The sequence below is a fragment of the Rhinatrema bivittatum genome, chromosome 4 (genome assembly GCF_901001135.1).
Source record: "Rhinatrema bivittatum chromosome 4, aRhiBiv1.1, whole genome shotgun sequence".
Classification (NCBI taxonomy): domain Eukaryota; kingdom Metazoa; phylum Chordata; class Amphibia; order Gymnophiona; family Rhinatrematidae; genus Rhinatrema; species Rhinatrema bivittatum.
Window position 1 is genome coordinate 50920967 of NC_042618.1, and position 24900 is coordinate 50945866.

General features: G+C 42.4%; 1 protein-coding gene across 2 annotated transcripts in view; it reads right to left on the reverse strand.

Annotated features, from left to right (window-relative positions):
• Nucleotides 1-24900, reverse strand: part of BRF1 (BRF1 RNA polymerase III transcription initiation factor subunit) — a 572778-nt gene that overhangs the window by 176181 nt on the left and 371697 nt on the right. For both annotated transcript variants that reach the window (XM_029598099.1, XM_029598098.1), the window contains exon 11: nt 23013-23279. In XM_029598099.1, the coding sequence (XP_029453959.1) occupies nt 23013-23279 (267 nt within the window). The remainder of the gene's footprint in view (nt 1-23012; nt 23280-24900) is intronic.

A 24900-nucleotide genomic window follows, 5' to 3' on the forward strand; every position in this document is an offset into this window, starting at 1 on the left:
AGCTTTGTTCTGGGAGATATCAATACCATGTCTATGTAAGATATGATATTATTACTGACACAATTTGCAATTTGTATAATATCAAAACATGAGAGCCTACTTTGCTTCTGTTTTCTGTGAGAAAATTTGAATTCCAGTTTATGGCTGGTTTTTATTGTTTTGGTTAAATTGCTTAGCATTTGGTCTATATATTTTTTTTTCTCCATCTTCTTTTGTAAGTAAACTGATTTTGTGGAAGAGCTCATCTCTCTCAACTATCTATCCCTGCTTCCTATTATAAAGAGCAGAGGTGGCCTACCTCAGTTCCCAAGGACCTCAAACAGATCACATTTTCAGGATATCTACAATGAATCTGCATGAGATATATATGCATACAATGGAGGCAGTGCATGCAAATCTATTTCATGCATATTCACTGTGGATATCTTGAAACTCTAGACTGTTTATAGCTTTTGAGGTCTGAGTTGGCCACCCCTGCTATAGAGATTAATCCCTGATTAATGGTGGAAATTTCTGGAGTGCTACAATGCACTTCTGAGTTACAGAAGTACATGGTTCAGAATGATGCATCTTTGAAGGATGCTAACAATGCTAAAGTAGCCCAGGTGCCTTTAAATAAAGGGCAGACAGAACAGAAAGATTCCAGATTATACCAGTCAACTGATAAGCAGATTTTAACACAATTAAAAAAACATACTTTGAGATGTCTGTACACAAATGCTAGAAGTCTAAAAAATATAAAAAGGGGGACTTAAAGTGTATAGCACTGAATGAAGACAGATATAAACTGGCATCTCAGAGACCTGATGAAGGAAGATAACCAATGGGACACTAATATCAGGGTACAAATTATATTGCAATAACAAGATGGATCAAATTGCTGGAGAGGTGAAGCTATATGTTAAAGAGGGCATAGAATCAAACAGGATAAAAGTTCTGCATGAAAAATTGCACTGTAGAATCTTTATGGATAGAAATTCCATGTGAGAAGAGGAACAGAATAGCAGTGGGGGTGTAATACCATCTACCTGGCCAGAATGAATAAACAGATGGTCAAATGCTAATAGAAATTAGGGAAGCTAACAAAATTAGCCAAAGAATAATAATGGGTGATTTCAATTACTCCAGTATTGACTGGATAAATATAACAGCAGGACTTGCTAAGGGGTGTTTCTAGATGAAATAAATGAATGCTTCAGTGGAGCAGCTGGTACAAGAATTGACAAATAGGGGAGATATTTTAGACCTAATTCTTAGTAACCTAATCATTAGTAACCTTACAATACTGCCAAAAAGCAGAATATAAATCAAACAAATAATAATAATAAACAGAACACATGATTTGGTGCAAGAGGTAAACAGTGTTGGAGGCCACTTGGCAATACGCATCATAACATGATCCAATCGGATTTGAGAAATAGGGGGGAGGACACTAAAGAAATCTACTGCAATAGCATTTAACTTTCAAAAGGAGACTACAATAAAATGAGGAAAATGTTTAGGAAAAAAATGAAAGAAGAAGCTGCAAAGGTTAAGAGTTTACATCAGGCATGGACATTGTTTAAAAATATTATCTTGGAATCCCAGATGAGATGTAGTCCAAGCATTAGAAAAAGTGGAAAGAAGGCCAAATGACTGCTGGCATAGTTAAAAGATGAAATGAGAGAAGCTATTCTAACCAAAAAAAATCTTTCAATAAATAAAAAAAGGATCCAAATGAAGAAAACAACAAACAGCATAAGCACTGGCAAATTAGATGCAAAGAATTGATAAGGAAGGCAAAGACAAATTTTGAAATGAAGCTTGCTGCGGAAGAAAAATACTCAAAAACATTTTCAGGTACATTCAAAGTAAAAAGCCTGCAAGGGAGTCAGTAGATGATCAAGGGGCATTAAGGAAGGACAAGGCCGTAAAGAGATTAACTTAATTCTTTGCTTTGGTCTTTACTGAGGAACATGTAAGGCAGATACTTTTGTCACAAGTGATATTTAAAAGTGATTATTCAGAGGAACTGAAACATCTCAGTGAACCTGAAAGATGTAATAAGGCAAATTGACAAACTGAAGAGCAGCAAATCACCTGGACCAGATGGTATACAGATAAATGAAATATGAAATTGCAGACCTACTATTAGTAATTTGTAAACTATCATTAATATCAGCTATGGTAACTAAAGTTTGGACGGTTGCCAACTTAACATCAGTTTTAACAGTTCAAGGGTGATTTCAGATAACTACAGACTGGTGAGCCCGATGTCATCACTGGGAAAAATGGTTGAAACTATTATGAAGAACAAATGATTGAACATATAGTTATTGGGACAAAGCCAACATGGATTTAGTCAAGGGAAGTCTTTCCTCACCTATCTGCTAATTTTTTTTTTTAAGTCTTGAATAAATGTGGATAAAAGCGAACCAGTTGATATAGTGTATCTGGATTTTCAGAAAGCATTTGACAAAGTACCTCATGAAAGACTCAAGGAAATTAAAAATTACGGGATAAAAGGCAATGTTTATTGAGGACTGAAAATTGGTTACAGAGAGTAGGACTTAATGGTCAATTTTCTCAATGGAGAAAGGTGAATAGTGGAATGTGCCAGGGATGTTTATTGGGACCACTGCTTTTTAACATATTTATAAATGACAGAGATGGGAACAATGAGAAAGGCGATCAGATTTGCTGATGATACAAGATTTAAATTTTTTAAATCACAAGAGGACTCTGAAAAATTGCAAGAGGACCTTGTGAGACTGGTATCCAAATGGCAAGTGCAAAGTGATGCACGTAAGGAAGAGTAACCCAAATTATAGCTACACAATGCAAGGTTCAACACCGGACATCATCACCTAGGAATAGGATCTAGACAGCATCGTGGATATATTTAAACACTTTGCTCAGTGTGCGGTGGCAGCCAAGAAAGCAAATAGAATGCTAGGAATTATTAGGAAAGGATTAGGGAATAAAACAGACTATCATAATGTCTCTGTATCACTCCATGGTAAGGCTGCACTGAGTAAAGTGTGAAATTTTGGGCACTGAATCTCAAAGTTATAATGAAATTAAAAAAGGTACAGAGAAAGTTGACCAAAATGATAAATGGGATGGAACAATTACCCTATGGGGAAAAGCTAAAGATGTTAGGGCTCTTAAGCTTGGAAAAGAAATGGTTGAGGGGAAATATGACAGAGGTCTATAAAATAATAAGTGAAGTGGAATGAGTAAACACAAATCAGTTTACTCTTCCAAAAAGTACAAAATCTAGAGTACATGCAATGAAGTTACTAGGTAATACATTTAAGACAAATAGGAAAAAATAGTTTTTTACTCTACACATCAAACTTGAATTTGTTACCAGAGGATGTGGTAAAAGCTGTTAGTATAGCTGGGTTTAAAGGTTTGAACAAGTTCCTGGAAGAAAAGTCTATAAACTATTAAGTTAAAATAAGCAGCATGGAATCTATCAACCTTTTGGGATTCTGCCAGGTTCCTATGATCTGGATTGGCCACTGTTGGAAACAGGATACTGAGCTTGATGGACTTTGATCTGATCAAGTATGGCAAATCTTATATTCTTATTTAGTGAAAGTCCATTGTGTCACTTTTAATAGTTTTGGGGTAACTGACCTAAAAAACGCTGAAAGATGAGGGGAACAGAGCAGTGCATTGTCTGTGGGGCTAAAGTATTCAGAGAAATGTTATAGAAGCTTCAACACTGTCCCATTTATGTTCAGCTCTCTGGGTTAAAAAGGAAATTACAAGATTTAGGACTGAGCTAGGGTAGGTTAAAAACTCAAGGACTCCTTTATACAGTACTGCTGGTATGGAGGAGTCCAAAAAAGGAGAGGAGTCTATCTTACTGCAGGCTTAAGGAGAACGACAACTGTGGATCACAGAAGATTGCTATATCCCACCTCACTACAAAAAAATTACCACACACTTGTGGTGCGGAACGAGCCACTGGGGGGAACCCAAAGTAGGGATTAAAACTGATGAAAGTTGGGACTTGATTCAGATAAAGTGGTTGCTTAAAACTTTTCTTAAGTATAGGAATGTTTTGTTTTGGGAGTATAAGATACAAATGTATTCGGATGTAGCCCACGCTAATCAAAAAAATAAGCAGTTTTGATAATTAGGCCCAAATTATTACATTTAGAAGCCTCCTTCACTTTACATTTCCTTGTAAGATTTTTTTGATCCCCCACAATTGTCTGCCTTCTTGGCCAATAAGATAGTGGTTTCTACTCCTGGGAGCCAGGTCTCTTAGATTATTGGTACATCATACTTCATTGTCCACATTTAATACAGAAGCTGTCTGCAGCTCATTTAGGGACTCTTTCTTTTAAAGTTTTTTCTTTTCTTTGTGATTCCAACATGTATCTCTCCTTGCTTGTGGCCCAATATTGCATTAATTTCTTAGTTATTTAATTTTTGTTATTGGGTTTTTGAGAGTTTTTTGCATTTTCTCAAGAGCTCTGCTGCTTGAGTTAATTTGTGAAAAAGACTAATTAAAAAAAAAGGGTCTGAGGCTAGGACTTTGAAAGAAATAGCAAAGGTACCCAAAAAAGAAAAATTCCATTAAGGGACTCTATAGTGAGGGATACAACGTTGAGAAACAGGAAGAGGAAAGTTATTTTATTGATTTGATATATATATATAATTTTCGGCCTTTCAGCCACTTCAAAGCAGATTTTACCTTTAATGTGTCTCAGCTTGTAAGGATGGGTAGAAAGCCCTGAAATTATCTAGAGAAATGCAAAAGGGAAGTGAACTAGATATAGAATGGGTCTTAGGTATAAATGACCTGGTTAATGGCGAGTTATTAAAGATTCAAAAGCAGTTCAAGGAGTTAGGGAGATTGTATTTAAAAAGTGCTACAAACATAGCACAAAGGAGCAGGAAGAAATAGTTCATGGCTGAAAGATTAGTGCAGACATGATATTTTGGGTATACTGATGACTGGGGAGGTAATCAATGTTCACCTCCCTCAAATAGGGGGCCCTCAGTGGGGTCATGTTACCTGCTGTTTAGTCCTTCAAGCTCTTTGGTTTAGAGGACCTGCTGGCTAGGGATGTGCATTCGTTTTGAACGAATGCGCAATCCGCAACGTATAGGTCCCTATTCGTTGCATTCGTGGGTCCACGAAACATATGGCGAACCCTCACAAATGCAATATATCATTAACGAATAAAACCCCACCCTCCTGACCCCCTCAAGACTTGCCAAGAGTCCCTGGTGGTCCAGCGAGGGTCCTAGAGTGATCTCCTGCACTTGGGCCATCGGTTGCTGGTATTCAAAATGGCGCAGATAGCCTTTGCCCTTACTATGTTCACAGGGGCTACCAGTGCCATTGGTCGGCCCCTGTCACATGGTAGGAGCACAAGATGGCGCCGGCCATCCATTGCTCCTACCATGTGACAGGGGCCGACCAATGGCACCGGTAGCCCCTGTGACATAGTAAGGGCAAAGGCTATCGGCGCCATTTTGAATACCGGTAGCCGCCGACTCAAGTGCAGGAGATCGCTCCAGGACCCCCGCTGGACCACAGGGACATTTGGCAAGTCTTTGGGGGGGGGGGGGGTTGTAGTTAAGTTTAAAGGGTTGGGATGGGTTTTTTTTTTGTTTTTCCAACTTTAATGGAAAACAAATTCCGAATGCAACTAATGGACGAATCAGGTTTCCCTAAAAACGGATGCAACGGATTTGGGTCCCGGTATAACAAATACCGAACAACAAATTTTTTCCTTCTGCACATCCCTACTGCTGGCAGCCATATTCTCGGCACTGCCACAGAATATAAACTGTTCTCACAGTAAGCACTTCACCTCAGTTTGAATCTCTCCTAATCTGTGGCCTTGTTGGTCTGTTTATCTTGCTTTGTGTCCAGTTTGGTTCTTTTATGTTTGTTTCTTGTTGGTTCTAATATTGTGACCTTCCTCTGTGTGTGTGTTTGTGCCTTGCCTGCTTGGGCCAGATTATTGTGGCCTTCTGTTTCTGGTTGCTCTAGTTCTATCCCTGTCTCTTGTCTTGTGGTACATTTCCTTCTCATGTCTATCTATGGGACCTCCCTTGATCTCTGTCCTGTTTGCTTTTGTGGGTGACCCACTTCCTGTTCAAGTGCACCTCTGTTAAGCCCTGCCAGCCTCCAGAACCTAAGAGCTCAACTCAAGGGGGAGGTGACCGGTTCAGGCAGAAGATCCTGGGGACCAGGCCATCTCTGTTCGTGTTTAAGCCAGCTGTTCCCGGGGCCAGCCTCACTCCAGCTCCAGAGATTATCCAAACCAGCAGTCGGGCTCCAACAGGAGAAACTTGGAAGGCAAGGATCTATAAAGAAGGGGTGGTTCACATTCATTCAGGAAAGGTACTACAGTCCTTAGCCATTATTTCAAGTCCTACCTAGATGAGGACAGGAGCAGGAGGAGAGGCACAAACTATTCTCCCCCACCAGCAAAAACAATTGATGTAAACATAACTTCTGAAGGGATAATCACTCAAAATCAACCATGAGAGAGAGCAATGGATGGATGATAAAACAGTTTATGTAAAAATATGAACAGAACAAAAGGAAATAGAAAGGATGGCAGATCATCATCTTAAGAGCAGGTATGGGCTGATCCTCAAACTGTTCTGGTTTTTAGGATATCCCTAATGATTATGCATAAGACTGGTTTGCATATAACTGAGTCAGTGTGAGAGAGGTAACGGTGGTGGGGCCACTTGGCAACAGTGATCATAACATGATCAAATTTAAACTAATAACTGGAAGGGGAACAATAAGTAAATCTACAGTTCTAACACTAAACTTTCAAAAGGGAAACTTTCATAAAATAAGGAAATTAGTTAGAAAAAAACTGAAAGTTATAGATGCAAAGGTTAAAAGTGTTCAACAGGCATGGACATTGTTTAAAAATACAATCCTAGAGGCGCAGTCCATATGTATTCCACGCATTAAGCAAGGTGGAAGGAAGGCAAAACGACTACAGACATGGTTAAAAGGTGAGGTGAAAGAGGCTATTTTAGCCAAAAAACATCCTTCAAAAATTGGAAGAAGGATCCATCTGAAGAAAAGAGGATAAAACATAAGCATTGTCAAGTTAAGTGTAAAACATTGATAAGACAGGCAAAGAGAGAATTTGAAATGAATTTGGCTATAGAGGCAAAAACTCATAATAAAAACTTTTTAAAATATATCCGAAACAAGAAACCTGTGAGGGAGTTGGTTGGACCATTAGATGACCGAGGGGTTAAAGGGGCTCTTAGGGAAGATAAGGCCATTGCATAAAGACTAAATTAATTCTTTGCTTCCATGTTTACTAATGAGGATGTTCGGGAGATACCAGCTCCGGAGATGGTTTTCAGGGGTGATGAGTCAGACGAACTGAACCAAATTACTATGAACCTGGAAGATGTAGTAGGCCAGATTGACAAACTAAAGAGTAGCATATCACTCGGACTGGATGGTATGCATCCTAGGGTACTGAAAGAACTCAAAAATGAAATTTCTGATCTATTAGTTAAAATCTGTAACCTATCATTAAAATCATCCATTGTACATTGGCCAATGTAACTCCAATATTTAAAAAGGGCGATCCGGGAAACTACAGACCGGTTAGCCTGACTTCAGTGCCAGGAAAAATAGTAGAAACTATTCTCAAGATCAAAATCGTAGAACATATAGAAAGACATGGTTTAACTGAATACAGTCAACATGGATTTACCCAGGGGAAGTCTTGCCTAACAAATCTGCTTCATTTTTTTGAAGGGGTTAATAAACGTGTATAAAGGTGAACCGGTAGATGTAGTGTATTTGGATTTTCAGAAGGCGTTTGACAAAGTCCCCCATGAGAGGCTTCGACGAAAACTAAAAAGTCATGGGATAGGAGGCGATGTCCTTTCGTGGATTACTAACTGGTTAAAAGACAGGAAACAGAGAGTAGGACTAAATGGTCAATTTTCTCAGTGGAAAAGGGTAAACAGTGGAGTGCCTCAGGGATCTGTACTTGGACCAGTGCTTTTCAATATATATATAATTGGTCTGGAAAGGAATACCACAAGTGAGGTTATCAAATTTTCAGATGATACAAAATTATTCATAGTTAAATCACAAGCGGATTGTGATACATTACAGGAGGACCTTGCAAGACTGGAAGATTGGGCAGCCAAATGGCAGATGAAATTTAATGTGGACAAGTGCAAGGTGTTGCATATAGGGAAAAATAACCCTTGCTGTAGTTACACGATGTTAGGTGCCATATTAGGAGCTACCAGCCAGGAAAAAGATCTAGGCATCACAGTGGATAATACTTTAAAATTGTTGGCTCAGTGTGCTGCAGCAGTCAAAAAAGCAAACAGAATCTTAGGAATTATTAGGAAGGGAATGGTTAATAAAACGGAAAATGTCATAATGCCTCTGTGACGCTCCATGGTGAGACCGCACCTTGAATTCTGTGTACAGTTCTGGTCGCCGCATCTCAAAAAAGATATAGTTGCGATGGAGAAGGTACAGAGAAGGGCAACCAAAATGATAAAGGGGATGGAACAGCGGAAAAGACTGAAGAGATTAGGGCTGTTCAGCTTGGAGAAGAGACGGCTGAGGGGGGATATGATAGAGGTCTTTAAGATCATGTTGGGTCTCGAATGAGTAGATGGGAATCGGTTATTTACACTTTCAAATAATAGAAGGACTAGGGGGCATTCCATGAAGTTAGCAAGTAGCACATTTAAGACTAATCAGAGAAAATTATTTTTCACTCAACACACAATTAAGCTCTAGAATTTGTTCCCAGAGGATGTGGTTAGTGCAGTTAGTGTAGCTGGGTTCAAAAATGGTTTGGATAAGTTCTTGGAGAAGTCTATTAACTGCTATTAATCAAGTTGACTTAGGGAATAGCCACTACTATTAATTGCATCAGTAGCATGGGATCTTCTTAGTGTTTGGGTAATTGCCAGGTTCTTGTGGCCTGGTTTAGCCTCTGTTGGAAACAGGATGCTGGGCTTGATGGACCCTTGGTCTGACCCAGCATGGCAATTTCTTATGTTCTTAAATCTCTCTCATGCATAGTCATTAGGGATTTTCTGAAAACCCAGTGCTATACAAACAATTACTGTGGGTTACCCTGGAAAGAAGAAGATTTATATGTACAGTATTGTGTGTGTAATATATAGACCTTAGCACAGAGGAAATATAGATTAATTCAGGCATGAGAGATGCCAGCACACAAGGGGACGGCCTGCTTGTAAACAACTTCAATGTATTGAATGTGAATTGTAGCCTACCCTGAACGCATTGGCTAGGACTGAAGAAGTTCCGATTTCCCTAAAAAGGGCACTTGTCAGGTAACTATTTGAAGAATTCATTTGAGGGGAAGCTCTGCTGTATCTGATACTGACAAATAGAAAACATTATCACTGACCTAAGAGAATGGGAACATTTAGGATCTAGTGATCATCATACTATTGGGTTCAATATCAGACTGTACTAAGCTAAACTAAGACTAGTATCCTGGGCTTCAGGATGATAGTCTTCAAAATAGGTGATGTGCTGACAAAGCTCCTCAGGAATCCAAGATCTAAAGGGTATAGAGGAACTGTGGGCAGCAATAATAGGGACCATAAAGAAGGCAACAAATCTGTTTAAGGCAAATTAGCAAAGGGAAAAGGAAAACACCAATATGGTTCTCTAAAGAGGTAGCAGAAATGGGAAGAGCAAAGAGATTAGCCACATAGTCTGCATAGACTGGAATAACTGAGTAAATCAAAGGGTCCAATTGGTCTTTATCTGCTATCAACTGCTATGTGGCTATATTTTTTGCATAAAGGTTATTTTATCCTGGACAGAAAAAAAACAGCTCTTTCAAAAATAATTTAAATCAAATAGCAGCAAAATGCTACTGTTCTAGGACAGAAAAGAATCATGCATAAGAACATACAATTTCATCTTTGACTGGCATAGATTGTCAAGTATGAAAATCATGCCATGTGTAATTTACAGCAAAGATTCCAGGTACTGAAAATTGTATGTAAAGCAGCTGGATCCCACATTAGGCTGCTGACTGCAACAAAATCTTCACATCTCATTACCAACATAATGACAGCTCAATCACTGATAGCATTAGCAGTCTTTTTATAAACCATTGTAGCAGCCTCAGAAGGCTAGATTTGAAAGGTTTGCTTACTTCAAGATTTTTATCCATCCCCCTACCTCTTTCCCCAATTAAAAAAGGATCAAATCATTTAAGAGAATAGGATTTTGGAGAAAATTCCAAAAGAAAATATTAGTCAATCTATAAAATTGATTTATCTGAAATGTTCCATCTACCACAAACAAATCAACAGTTTAGTATACAAAAATCCAAAGAGGGGCACAATTAGTATGAAAACACAAAGAATTTAGTGACTATGGAGCAAAATGGAATGTTACGGTATTAAGCACCCTCAAACACAGTTTTAATTTATCCTTTACTAGGATAACAATTCTTTAAAACCGTTTTAAACAATATGTTCTGTAGTTGGGAACACAATGTTTTCATAGCCCCTACTGGATAGGTGGAAAGTCCTAGCCATCACACAGTGACACCTACTGCCAAGACTCAGGATGCCCATTTACTGTGGCCCCTAGTTGTCAACTGCCATTGTGAAAGCTTGGTTACGTAGGGGGGACCAAAAATGGGGGGGGAAATTGGGCGATTGTGAATGAAGGCACGGTATCATACAATGCCTTGAAAAAGTCCTCAGACCCTTGTACATTTTGCTATCTAAATAATACAAATCAAAATGCATTAAAGAGTTTTTTTCACTGATCTACACAATATGCTCTACACTTTCAACATGAAAGAGAAATTATAGAAATATTCCAAAAGGAATTAAGAATAAAAAAAATTGCATAAGTCTTCTCATACCCTTGATTCAATGCTTGGTGAAAGCCCCTTTTGCAGCAATAGTCATGAGTCATTGCAAATAAGTGTCTACCAACTTTGCACAGCAGGATGTGCAGTTTTTGCCATTCTTCTCAGCAGAATAGCTCAAGCTCTTTCAGATTGTCCGGAGATCGCAGTCTTCAAGTTTTGCCACAGATTTTCTACTGGATTCAGGTCTGCGTTTTCACTGGGCCGCTCAAGGACATTCATTCACTTTCCTTTTGCCATTGGTTTTTTTTTTCACTTTGTGCTTAGGATCACTGTCCCGCTAAAAGGTGAATCTTCTCTCCCCAGTCCCCGGTCTATGGCAGACTGGAACTAATTTTCATCCAGGATGTGTCTGTACTTTGCACATCCATCTTTCCCTTAATCATCTCCCACAACATAATGTTGCTGCCATCATGCTTTACTGTCGGGATGGTGTTAGAGTGATTGCTGTGTTTTTACTTCTCCTAAAATCTCATGGTTCTTATTGCTGCAAAAGGGGCTTCCACCAAATAATGATGAGTCAAGGGTATCAAGACTTATGGAATCAAGACTTTAGGTTTCTTTACATTACTTTTGGAATACCTCTATAATTGTTTTTTCACAATGAAAGTGGAGTATATTGTGTATATCAGTGAAACAAACTCCTACTTTAAGAATGTGAAAAATGTACAAGGGTATGAAGACTTTTACAGGGCACTGTATGTACACTAGAAACTGGTTATGACTGAATTGGAAGCCTAAAGGAAGAGAAGGAAAATATTGAAGCAAAGAAGAAAGAAACCCATACAATACAGTATATAAGCCAAGTTTACAGTCTACATTAACAGGTAAACAGGCACTAGAAATCTGTGTTTCATGCACCAGTTTAATAATTGAACACAAGTGTTAACTCACTAGATATTAATATCAAGTTACAACTATGTAACAATAAGAATATGATCTATAAGACTCAATAGGCTTCCTGGATTCTGGCACATCATAAGCCATTGGAAATTCAGTTTTATTTAACTTAAGATGTTTACTTACAAGTCAGTAATATCAGAGAAGAATGTGATGTAAAAAAAATGACAATGCGCTAAAGTAACTGGTAATTATATCTCCTCAAAACATTAATGGGCAAATAGCATTGTATGAAATACTTTTATGCAGAAAGCAGAATGGGAAGCAGTACTCACATCTATTCAACAACTCGGCTTAATTCTCATATTCAAGGAATAAGCACAAAACCACTTATCCCATCGGACATGTTCTAACACTCTGCCATTAACAGATTTTATGATACAATGAGAAACCCTAGATGAGTAAACCTAAAGTCTACCCTATCTATCCCATTTACCTCTGATTCATTAGTAGTGTACACGTACACCCTGCACATACATAAAAATCCAGAGGAGTTCTCACAGGGTCTCTTTCAGTACACCTTTTACATTTCAGCATAGCATAATTCGCACATTGCACTTTAGAGCAATCATAACTAAATATCTTACATAATCTTGTTCTTTAAAATTTGCCAGTTTCAAAATTACTGAGACAAAATAAAATTAACAGAATTAGCTAGGAGTAGTCAGGTGGCTATTACCAATTCAGATGGACAAATCACTTACAGTATTACCAATCAAAGGAAGAGTTTCAAATTATGTAACTTTTGTATTTTACATTACACTTACTATATGCTGGATATTTCAGTCTGAGGGAAATACTGTTCATTTGAATTGAAATGAGATCTTCCAACAGTTTTGGTGATTCAAGGCCCCTACCATAGGAGCTGATGCAAAAAGCTGAGCACTAAAAATGTGTGCTGAAATTTAGCTCAGTTTTCTAACATACACATAATTTTTTTTTAAACTCTGGATGCAGTAAGTATGCTAATACATCAGGAGTTAAAAAATGCGCACAGACCAGAAAGTGTGTGCATGAAATGGCTAAGCACACAGAAAGTAAAAGTTTATGCACACAAAATATGGTTTAGGTGCACAAATTACGAGTTCCATGCATAAAATAAGATTTATGTATGCAAAACTATTTGTGGACCTAAACCATTTTTTCTGCACGTAAAAATGGTTTACGTGCATGAAAAAAGTTTTCAGTGAACAAAGCATATTTTGTGTGTGGAACCCGTGCTTTTTGAGCATAACGCATATTTTCTACACAAACTCCCAACCAGAGGTCCTGGCACTGGACCTCCAGGCTTTCACTGTGGACTAACAAACACTGGAAACTTTACTCCACCTCAGACTAGGAGTTAAGTTTCCAGTGCTAAGAAAACAGGAGGTAATCTAGTGCAGTGGTTCTCAACCTTTTTTCTGTCGGGGCACACCTGACAGTTCCCACATGCGTGACACACTGAACACATGACAGTCACAAGACTAACTCCTTGTGACTGTCCCTGACCCTCAGTAATGGTTATAAAGCAGAACTAGAACATTCCAGGTACAAAAAAGATATTCTGATGTTATCTCAATAATAGCAACACAAACTTCCTCTCCTACCAGGTGCAATAGCCCTACTTATAAAAAGACAGCAATTTACCACCAATGCATGTCCTATTGAGAAAACACAACAAATAAGCGGGCCGATACAGTAAGCGCGGTCATGGTTACCCGGTTTTTAACCCGCTTTGGACGCACGTTTTGGACGCGTAAGGCATACCCGCAATTCAGCATCGGCTTTTACACGTCCTTACCGCTTGCCGAAAAGGACGCGTATCCCTTTCCGCCCACCGCATGTATATGACATGCTAATGATCGGATTAGCTATTCCCTCCGATACAGTAACGTGCGCCCAAATTATTGCCCTGTTAACCAGCTTATTTACCGTGTCTTTAACCTGAATATTTACCGGGTATTTAACCTGAATATTTACCGCCTACCCTGTCCCTGGCGTTAGTGTGGTGTTCAGTCAGCTTTGTACCGGACGGCGCCATGGACAACATGTATATACTGGCTCTGGTGCTATTTTTCATTCGGTTGAGAAGCAGAATGAGAAATGCTCGATTGAGAAATGCTCGGCAGATTGGAGAGGCAAACATGGGAGCCCAGCAGCTAGGGGAACCCATCCGACTGGAGAACCCAGCAGCAAGACCAGAGGAGGTATGTGTTCTGTTTCGGTTCAGCTGTACCATCCATCTCTGGGCGTCTCTGAGGTTCCGGACATGGACGTCTCTACGGACACTGGAGAGTTAGGCGTCCGCTAGGCGTCCTGAGGCTCCGGGCGGAGACATGGCGCCCTATACGGACGGCCTATACAGAGCCTTCCTCCTGCGTCTAGAATAAGGTTGCGGCGTCCGTTCATGGACCTTCCCGCCTGTATCCGGGCATCCATGATCGGAGGCCGTGCTGCCTTGAGCGCCCGGCCGGACGTCCAAGGTCGCGGCTTGGATGTCCGGCCAGGCAATCAAGGCAGCGGGGTCTGTAGAAAACAACCATCCACTTACCTGGTGGAATGACATTTCAAATGATAGGTACCAGCGCACCCTGGATACTGTACAGGCGCTGCATACCGCTCTATACAGTAAAATGGATTGCGAGCGCCTACCGCTTCATTGACATGCTTTGGACGCCCCTTGGATTTGCGTCTAATTTGAATACTGAATCGAGTGGTATGTGAACCAAAATATACACGTGGCAAACGAGCGGGCGCCTGGCACTGCCGCACTGTTTCTTACGCGTCCTTACTGTATCGGCCCGAAGGTGAGGTATTTTACTAGCCTACATGCTAGTTAAATACCTCATCTCGGTCATACACACAAAATTGACCTTCACCAAGTACAGAAAGACCACCAATTACAAATATGGAGACAAACTGGAATGGAAACCCAAAAATGTCACTCTGCATGCAGTACAAAACAGGAGAAATGGAAACAGAAATACAGCACCTAACGTAGTAGCAACATCTGCAATAATGCCCACAAACTAATGCACACAAAATTACACCTGCATTATGGCATGCACTCAACTGGAACAACTCTACCTATAGAAAGGCAACACTACAAATATTAAACCAGGCCCTAAACACCAATACACCTCCCATTAGGAAAACAGAAAAAGCCAAGCTGCTATAGATTCCCACACAGAAATAACTGTAAAACTATATAAATAAAAGTTTCAAAACAGCTGATGAACAGAACATCTAACAATTAAACACTCTTAAAAATTATTAAAAATTCTCCAAGCTCCAATAAAATATTTCAAAACAGCAGACATCACATAATACCAAATTATTAAACTGGTAGTCAATCAAGAAAAAATGAACTTAAAAAAGCCACCTTTATTACCCTCTCCAGCAGATCTACTCCTTTCCCTTGGAGGTCATAATAGAAGCAGCAGTAGCTGCTGAAACTGTCCTCATGGTCCTCTTCCTTAGAGACCACAACTAGTCTCTCATCTCTCTCTCTCACCCTCCCCCCCCCCCCCCCCCCACATACACACCCCACACACACACAAACCCTCTCCCCCCACATACACACCACACACACACCCTCTCCCCCCCACATACACACCACACACACACACACACTCCCCACACACACACACCACACAGACACACACTCCCCATACCCCCTCTCCCCCCCACATACACACCACACACACACACTCCCCACACCCTCTCCCCCCCACATACACACCACACACTCCCCACACCCCCTCTCCCCCCCCACATACACCCCACACAGACACTCCCCACACCCCCTCTCCCCCCCCACATACACACCACACAGACACACACTCCCCACACCCCCTCTCCCCCCCCCACATACACACCACACACACACACACACAACACACACTCCCCACACCCCCCTCTCCCCCACATACACCCACACACACACCCCCTCTCCCCCACATACACACCACACACCCACCCCCCCACACACACACCACACAGACACACACTCCCCATACCCCCTCCCCCCCACATACACACCACACACACACTCCCCCACACCTCTCCCCCACATACACACACACACACACACTCCCCACACCCCCTCTCCCCCACATACACACCACACACTCCCCACACCCCACTCTCCCCCCACATACACACCACACACACACACCTCTCCCCCACATACACACCACACACATACACCCTCTCCCCCACATACACACCACACACACACACTCCCCACACACACACCACACAGACACACACTCCCCATACCCCCCCTCTCCCCCCACATACACACCACACACACACCCCCACACCCTCTCCCCCTACATACACCACACAACACACACTCCCCACACCCCCTCTCCCCCCACATACACACCACACACACACTCCCCACACCCTCTCCCCCACATACACACCACACACACACACACACTCCCCACACCCCCTCTCCCCCCACATACACACCACACACACTCCCCACACCCCCTCTCCCCCCACATACACACCACACACACTCCCCACACCCCCCTCCCCCCACATACACACCACACACACACCCCACACCCCCTCTCCCCCCCCACATACACACCACACACACTCCCCACACCCCCTCTCCCGCCCCCCCCACATACACACCACACACTCCCCACACCCACTCTCCCCCCACATACACACCACACACATACACCCTCCCCCCCACATACACACCACACACACATACACACACACACCCTCTCTCCCCACATACACACACACTCCCCACACCCTCTCCCCCACATACACACCACACACATACACACACACCCCCACACCCCCTCCCCCCCACATACACACCACACACACTCCCCACACCCACTCTCCCCCCACATACACACACTCCCCACACCCACTCTCCCCCCACATACACACCACACACACATACATCACACACTCCCCACACCCCCTCTCCCACCCACATACACACCACACACACACACATCACACACTCCCCCACCCCCTCCTCCCCCCCACATACACACACACACACACACATCACACACTCCCCCCACCCCCCTCTCCCCCCCCACATACACACCACACACACACACATCACACACTCCCCACACCCCTCTTCCCCCCACATATACACCACACACACACACACACATCACACACTCCCCACACCCCCCTCTCCCCCCCACATACACACACACACACACACACATCACACACTCCCCACACCCCCTCTCCCCCCCACATACACACCACACACATACATCATACACTCTCCACACCCCCTCTTCCCCCCACATACACACCACACACACACACACACTCCCCACACCCCGTCTCCCCCCCACATACACACCACATACACAAAGGAGATGTCTTCTGGTGGAGATCTTTGCCTTTCCTCTGGCGGTGAAGGCTCTGAGAGCAAGTCCTCGGATGTCCGTGATGAATCATCTGAGGGTGCATCGTCCCATGGATTATAGGGACTTTCTCCTTCTCCCGGTGGAGCTCCTGATGGAGGAAGCATGCCAAAGCCGAGAGGGCGGGAAGTCATCGATGGAATTAGTGCCTGCATCGAGGCAGATGAGGTGCGCTTAGGTACCAGTAGCCCCAATGGCACTGGCATGGGCTCTGGCATCGACGGTTCCCGTGGAGGGACGTGGCCGGGAATCGATCCTTCCTCCTCCGAGGAACCCGGTTCTGGAATCGGGACCTGCAGAGGCCTCGATGGATGACTCGATGCCAGCATGTCGAGTAGCTAAGGAGTTAATAAGGCACCGATGAGCGTATCGAGGCACTCAAGGAGCGGTGCCATCATCGAGGAAGCCGGTTCCAAGGCCGGCAGAGACTGGAAGCCTCGTAAGGCTTTCAGCACTGCCTCTTGGACCATGCGGTCAAATTCCTCCTGGGAAGCCGGCATGCGTGGCATGGCGATCGGGGTAGGAGGCAGGCTAGGCATCACCGGAGCTTCCATGGAGGCTTGGTGCCCGGCACAGGTATCGGTGGGGAACGCCTAGGGGTCCAAGGTCCAGAGGAGCATGGGGGCTCCTCTCCCCGGGCCCTCTTCACAAGCGGCTTGATGGAAGTTGATGCCACTGCGGTATTGGTGCTGGCACAGGTCGGGGACGCCCATTGGTGCGCCTGTGTCGAAGTTTCCCTCGGTGCTCGGTCCAGTTTTTCCCTGGCACCGAGGACGATGACGCCAATGTCCTCGATGGAGTCTGTGATGGACGGTCACCTGTCCACGATGCTCCTGCGACCTGTCTCAGAGGTCGATGGACCCTCCACGGTTAGTGGCGCTTGAACTGGCGTCGATGGAGCAGTATGTTTTGAAGCAAACTGCGATATCAATCACAAATCTCTACCCTTTCACTCACTGTATTCCAGCGTACCATATGTGTGAACCCACAAAACCAAAGACAATTGTTACACTGGTAATTAATTTATAGAAATTTATCTCGCCAAATATGTGTAGGCCCCTCACTCACAGGGTCTGTCAAAGACATACAGACTCCTAAATCGGTATAGGGCCACCTTGCTTTAATTATAAACGATTTGAATTTTTGCAATTTTTACTTTTTACTTAAAATGTCAGGCAAGTAAACGATTTGAATTTTTGCAATTTTTCATCAAATGTCAAGCAAAATAATCGCTACTGGGCATTGAATCACCGCTGTTCATAGCATAAAGGGGAGAGGGGAGAGGCAGAGCCAAAACTGGCAACAGATGAGTATTGCGGTTCCTCTCGTATCTTTTAGATACCTTTATGCTATGAACAGCGGTGATTCAATGCCCAGTAGCGATTATTTTGCTTGACATTTGATGAAAAATTGCAAAAATTCAAATCGTTTACTTGCCTGACATTTTAAGTAAAAAGTAAAAATTGCAAAAATTCAAATCGTTTATAATTAAAGCAAGGTGGCCCTATACCGATTTAGGAGTCTGTATGTCTTTGACAGACCCTGTGAGTGAGGGGCCTACACATATTTGGCGAGATAAATTTCTATAAATTAATTACCAGTGTAACAATTGTCTTTGGTTTTGTGGGTTGAAGCAAACTGCTCCATTTTGTCCAGGTGAGCATGATGGCCTTTGGGGGTCATTTGTAAACAACTAGTGCATCGACAAACGTCATGTGAGGGGCCTAAGCACAAAACACAGACTTCATGCGGGACTGTTATGGACATGGTCCTTGGACACTCGGGGCATTTCCTAAACTCGGTCACCATGTTAAAATTTGGCGGATGCGCGGTCGGTGACTGTTAGTCACCAAAGTGGTAAGCCGCTGGGAACCAACCGCAAGAACCGGAAAAATCACTTTCCGAGCGTCAGAGGAAATGGAGCACGATGGGGGACCCCGGTGAGGGATTTTTTTGAGAAGATAAGCTTCAAATAGTTCCGTGAGCAAAATTGTGAGAAATTTCTTACAGAGCTCCTAAACCGTGAGGCAACTGCTGCGCGGGAAAAAAAGAGACTGAAGGGGGGGTCCCCTGGTGGCTACAGGGTTAGTGGTATGCTGGGCATGCTCAGTGTGCCAGTCAAAGTTCTAGAAACTTTGACAAAAGTGTTCCATGACAGGACTCCATCTGATGATGTCACTCATATGTGAGGACTACCATCCTGCTTGTCCTGGGAGAAATGCTGTTCCTGGGCTTCATTATCTCCCAGCATAGTCTGTGCATGGACCCAGGGAAGATGAAGGCCATTCAAAACTAGCTCCAAACTGTTGGGCTCAATTACTGCCAGTTTGTGCATGGTTTATTCTCTCTAGCTGCTCCTCTCACCACTCTTACAAAGGATGCAGACACTAGTCTGAAGAGGCAGTCCAAGCCTTCTGTCTCAAGCAAGCATTCCTCAGAAATACCTTGCTCCATCACCTGGATCAATTTAAATCTTTTGTCATGGAGGTAGATGCCTCTGCCACTGGAGAGGAAGCTGTCCTCACTCAGCATAATAAGGGAACCCTCATGCCTTGCTTCTTTTTCTCCAAGAAGTTTATCCCCACGGAAAAAAAAAAAAATACTATTGGGGATAGAGAAGTCCTAGCAGTTAGGCTGGCTCTGGAGTAGTGGCACCACCTACTGGAGGGGGCCTGACACCCAATCACGATCTTTACAGATCATAAGAATTTACAGTATCTCCAACAGGCCCACCACTTAAATCCTCGTCAGGCCCTGTGGTCTTCATTCTTCAACCACTTTGATTTGAAGCTCAGGTACTGTCCGGCACAGAAGAACCAGCAGGTTGACACTATTTCATGGTCCTTTGAGACAGAGAATGCCACGGAACCTCCTTGCCATATCATTAACCCGGCAAGGATCTTGATCGCTGCAGTACTGCCTGACCTTCCTGGAAAGACAGCAATTCCTAAATGTCTGTGGGAATAGGTATTAAAATGAGCCCACAATTCCCACCTGGCAGGTCATCCTAGGGTCACCAAGACCATGGAACTGCTTCTTCCTCACTACTGGTGGCCTCAAATAAGGCATGATGTTAAACATTATGTACAGTCCAGGCCTAATTGTGCTGCTAATAAGAGCTCCCATGATCACCCTTGGGGGCTGTTACCACCATTGTCAGCCCTCGAGAAACCCTGGACCCATGTAGTAATGGACTTCAACACCAACTTACCTCTCTCTAATGGCCATACTTCCATCTGGGCTGTGGTGGACTGGCTCTCCAAGATGGCTCATTTCACTCCACTCCCTGGACTTCCAACTGCACGAGAATTGGCTCCTCTCTTTTTTCCAGCATGTCTTCCGTCTCCATGGGTTACTTGAGCATATTCTCTCTGACCAGGAAGTGGAATTCATATCTCCTCTTGAGAAGACTATGCAAAAAATTGAGTTTCTTTGGTTCTTTCATCCACGTATCATCCACAAAATAATGAACAGATGGAGAGAACCAACCAGATCCTTAAGGGATTCCTGAGGGCCTACGTCAATGAATCGTAGAATGATTGGGCATCTCTTCCCCTTGGCAGAGTTCTGCTGCAACCATCATGTTGGAGACAATCCCAAGGAATCTCCATTCCAGATTATGTTTGGCAGACATTCTCAGGTGTTGCTTCCCATTCTAGTAACGGTTCCTTGCCTCACAGCAGACATCATGAGCCAAGACCTCAGGGACCTATGGCATAAGACCTGCTACTCCTTATAGTGGCCACAAAAAGATACAAAAGACAGGTGGACAAAAGACGCTGGCTGACACCCACCTCAAACCTGGGGATTTGGTATGGTTGAGTACCCACAACCTCTGGCTCAAAAATCATTCTATTATGTTCTTACCACATTTTCATCGGGTCATTCTCCATCATTGGCCAGACTAGACCAGTGGCTTATCAGCTGAAACTGCCACCTACTCTTAAGATGCACAATGTGTTCCATGTCTCCTTCCTTATACCTTTACTCTTGACATGGGTATCATGATCCCCTCTAAAACCAATAGCGGTAACATTAGAGGAAGACACCAAATATGAGGTCCAGAAAAGTTTTGATTCAAGGAGAATTCGGAATAGACTTCAGTACCTCAATTCTTGGAAAAGCTTTGACCCTGAAGAGAACATGTAGGAGCCCGCCTCCAATGACCAAACCTCTCGACTCACTAAGGAGTCCATCGGTGTGCTACCCCTAGAAGCCTAAGCCAAGAAGCCTAAGGAGGGGCCATAGGAAGGGGATATTGTAATGTGCTGCCAACATGATATCTATTTGGATTGCCACCTCCCATGACCCCCTACTTGAGAACAGAAATGGACTACTTTTCTGGATTGCCACCTGCCCTGACCTTGGCCGGTACCCGCATAATGCTTGGGGTTCAGAAGAAATTCAGCATTCTGATTTATAATTGTAGAGATGGATAAACAGGAGGAGCCTTACTTGTCTTTAAGAACTCATTTCCTCAAGAACCAAATAAAGCAGAATACAAGGGAACTGTAAGGATTTTAATTTGAACTATCTAGTTATCCAAATAATTTTGAGCATTGTTATAAAATTAAAGAAAGATTTTTTTTATTCACTGCAGTTACACATATCAGTAGATACTTTGCTAATAGTTGTAACCTTAAGGTTTGCTCCAACTCAATAGTAAAATAGGAAGGAGGAGTGAAATTCTTGTAAATTCCCTTTACAATCATGTAGTCTTGGTATTAATAGGCCACCTGTTATTGATACAGAATTCTAAAACCAATCTGAGCTATTTCCCTCGTTTACAAGCTATAGTGGGCAAAGAACAGCAGGTATGTCATAGGTCAAAGCAGAGATCACCCTTGAATTGAAGGACTGCTTAATAAGAACATAAGAAATTGCCATGCTGGGTCAGACCAAGGGTCCATCAAGCCCAGCATCCTGTTTCAAACAGAGGCCAAACCAGGCCACAAGAACCTGGTAAATACTCAAACACCAATACTACTACATCACAAACTCCCTAATGTGAACAGCGGCACAAGGCAAAATAGTATAGTGGCCTACTATCAAAAAATATTAATTTCTAACCTAAACACAGATAAAGCATGGTGACGAAACACATGGCTATATTTCTGTATTTAAACAGCAGCAAGCTGCAAATAAGAAGAAACCAAGTTTATTCGAAGAATGGAAAACCTTTCCCATAGGCAGAAATGTCTTACACTCTAAAATAAAAATACTATGTTACAGAATTCTCTGAGATGGAAAATCTCATAAATATAAGATTTCACAACTTAATGCGGTTACAAATGCAAAAGGATTTTATTAATTTGATCTAAGTAATTTAAACTGAAATGGATCAGTTTGGAGTAGTATACAACAGCATGTTTAAAGCTTCAGTGCTGCAAGCAGTCAGCTAATGCCAAAATCAAATTCTGCAAAAATTAAAAACATCTCAGATTCCTGTAGAGATCTGAGTTTGAGGTTCCTTTAGTGCTGCAGTAGCATTAGCAAATATTTTACCCCAAGCACTTACCACAACTCATGAATACTTTCCAAATGGAAGACAATTAAAAGTTTAATCTATCCTCTGGCAATAGTAAAGCTAGGCAATACCCTTTAAGACCCTATCCTTCTCTCACAACTTTATCCAAAAGTAAAGTGAGAAAAAAAAATGTTTCTATTTGATAAAAATCTAGATTTTTCTTGGCATTATCTGCTCAAATAGTTGATCAATGGCATTGTAACAGTTGTTTTAATACAGATTACATTTTCTTTTTACTACTTTTGCTCACAACCTACATATAAGCAATGTACATACCATTTCCTTGCTCCTTTGTGGATATACATTCTTTTATAGGTTCTTTTATCCCAAGGCTTGCAGCAGTAGGGAGAGGACCAAGTAGCGACTCTAGTCCAGGTGGTTGGAAAGAAGGTATATCTCCATTTCTGCACTCAATCTCGTCATCATCTAATCTTTCTCTGTTGAGTTCATTATAAAAATCCTTGTTGAGGTGATTAGCAACTGCTTCTAGTTCTTCATCTTCTGCTTCTTCTTCCCCACATATACTGGAATTATCTATAGAATCTGTCAAAATATACACATTATTTCATACCATATACTGAAAAATCACAAGGCAGCAGGAGAAAAGAGCCCTTTTGAAAAGCATCACAACTCAGCCTACAAGAGAAGTGTGTCATATACATCTACTGATGTATATGACACTAGTTTGGCACACTGCTACTCTGTAATGGCACTATATAGACCAGTCCTGGAGTGCCACAAAAAGGGCTAGTTTTCAGGACATGCACAGTAAATATGCATGAGATAAATTTGTATACCACAGATGTAGTGCATGTAAATATACCTCATGCATATTCATTTTGGATATCCTGAAAACCAGACATGGTTGTGGCAGTCCAGAACAGATGTAGCTTACCCCTAATACAGTCTTTAGGGTAGATGAAAAGTGTCCAATTAGTTTATATAATTTGGCTTGAGTGAGAACAAATTATTTCCAAACAATGCACTAAAATGATGACATTCAATAGCGCGTGTCCTCCTACCTTTAAAATAAATCATCATGGATAACCTGATCACTAAGTGAGTGAGCTGAGTGAAAAGATACGATTGATTCCCAAATCTTGCTTCTGCTCCTCAGACCAGGGAATCACCATCGTTGCTGAACAGCAATGGCTACTGGCCAAACTCGGTGTGCACACATGTTGGTTTTTGGAAGAAGTTGCAATCTGTGGTTCCTTATTAAGGACTGAAGGTGCAATGGATGGGCTACATGGAAGAATTTAAAAAATAGGCCAGGGAAATCTCTGGTTTGAGGAAATTAAGGCAATATGCCAAAGCCCTAGTACAGGCCATTTCTGATGGAGCTAGAAAGTCTGAAGGACGAGGAAGATCCTGCTGAGCAATAAATAAAAGAGGCAGCAATCTGTAATAATTTTTTGTTTTAAAGCTCTTATCTGGCCCGTATGTCCTCCAAAGAAAATTCACCCCATTACATATCAAGGCCAGCTCTGTTTCATATGTAGGCAACTGTTATGGGTTCAGACTGTGCACTCTGGTATCCTGCCCGGGGGTTCTGACCTTGGGGGCTAAACTCATATAAACACACACACACAATTACTAGGATTATACCTGGGGGCTTGAACCCATAATAAAATTGGCAATGAGAATGCTGGAGTCCAGGTGAAAGGTTTATATGAGCCTTTAATTTGTGCTTGAGTATTTCCTGATCTTTCAGTGTGAAGGGCAGATTTGTTTATTTTGGGACCATCTAGTTTGTGTTAAGAATTTTTCTTGTAATCTACAGGAAACAGAAACTTTTTTTTTGTTTTTTGCACCACCAGGGGGTGGGGACGTATGTATTATCCTGAGTTTAACTGTTCCAGATACCTAAAAATAAGGAGATTAGCAGGCTGTATGCTGCCAGTGGGAGAGGCCGTTGAGCAAAGACCTGAGACAATACTTCATCGCAGGTGGAGAGGCACCCAAATAACTGCACATGTGGATGCAGGCTATACTGAGCTCAGTAGGCCCGATACTGGATAATCAATGAAAGATGGCCTATATATATATCCTGATGAGATGGGTATCCCCCATCTCATCAGAGAGGCAAACCAAACACAACAACCAGCATGGAGATCGCAACAGATGACAGAAGATACTGAGACCAATCGCTGTGGTCACTCCT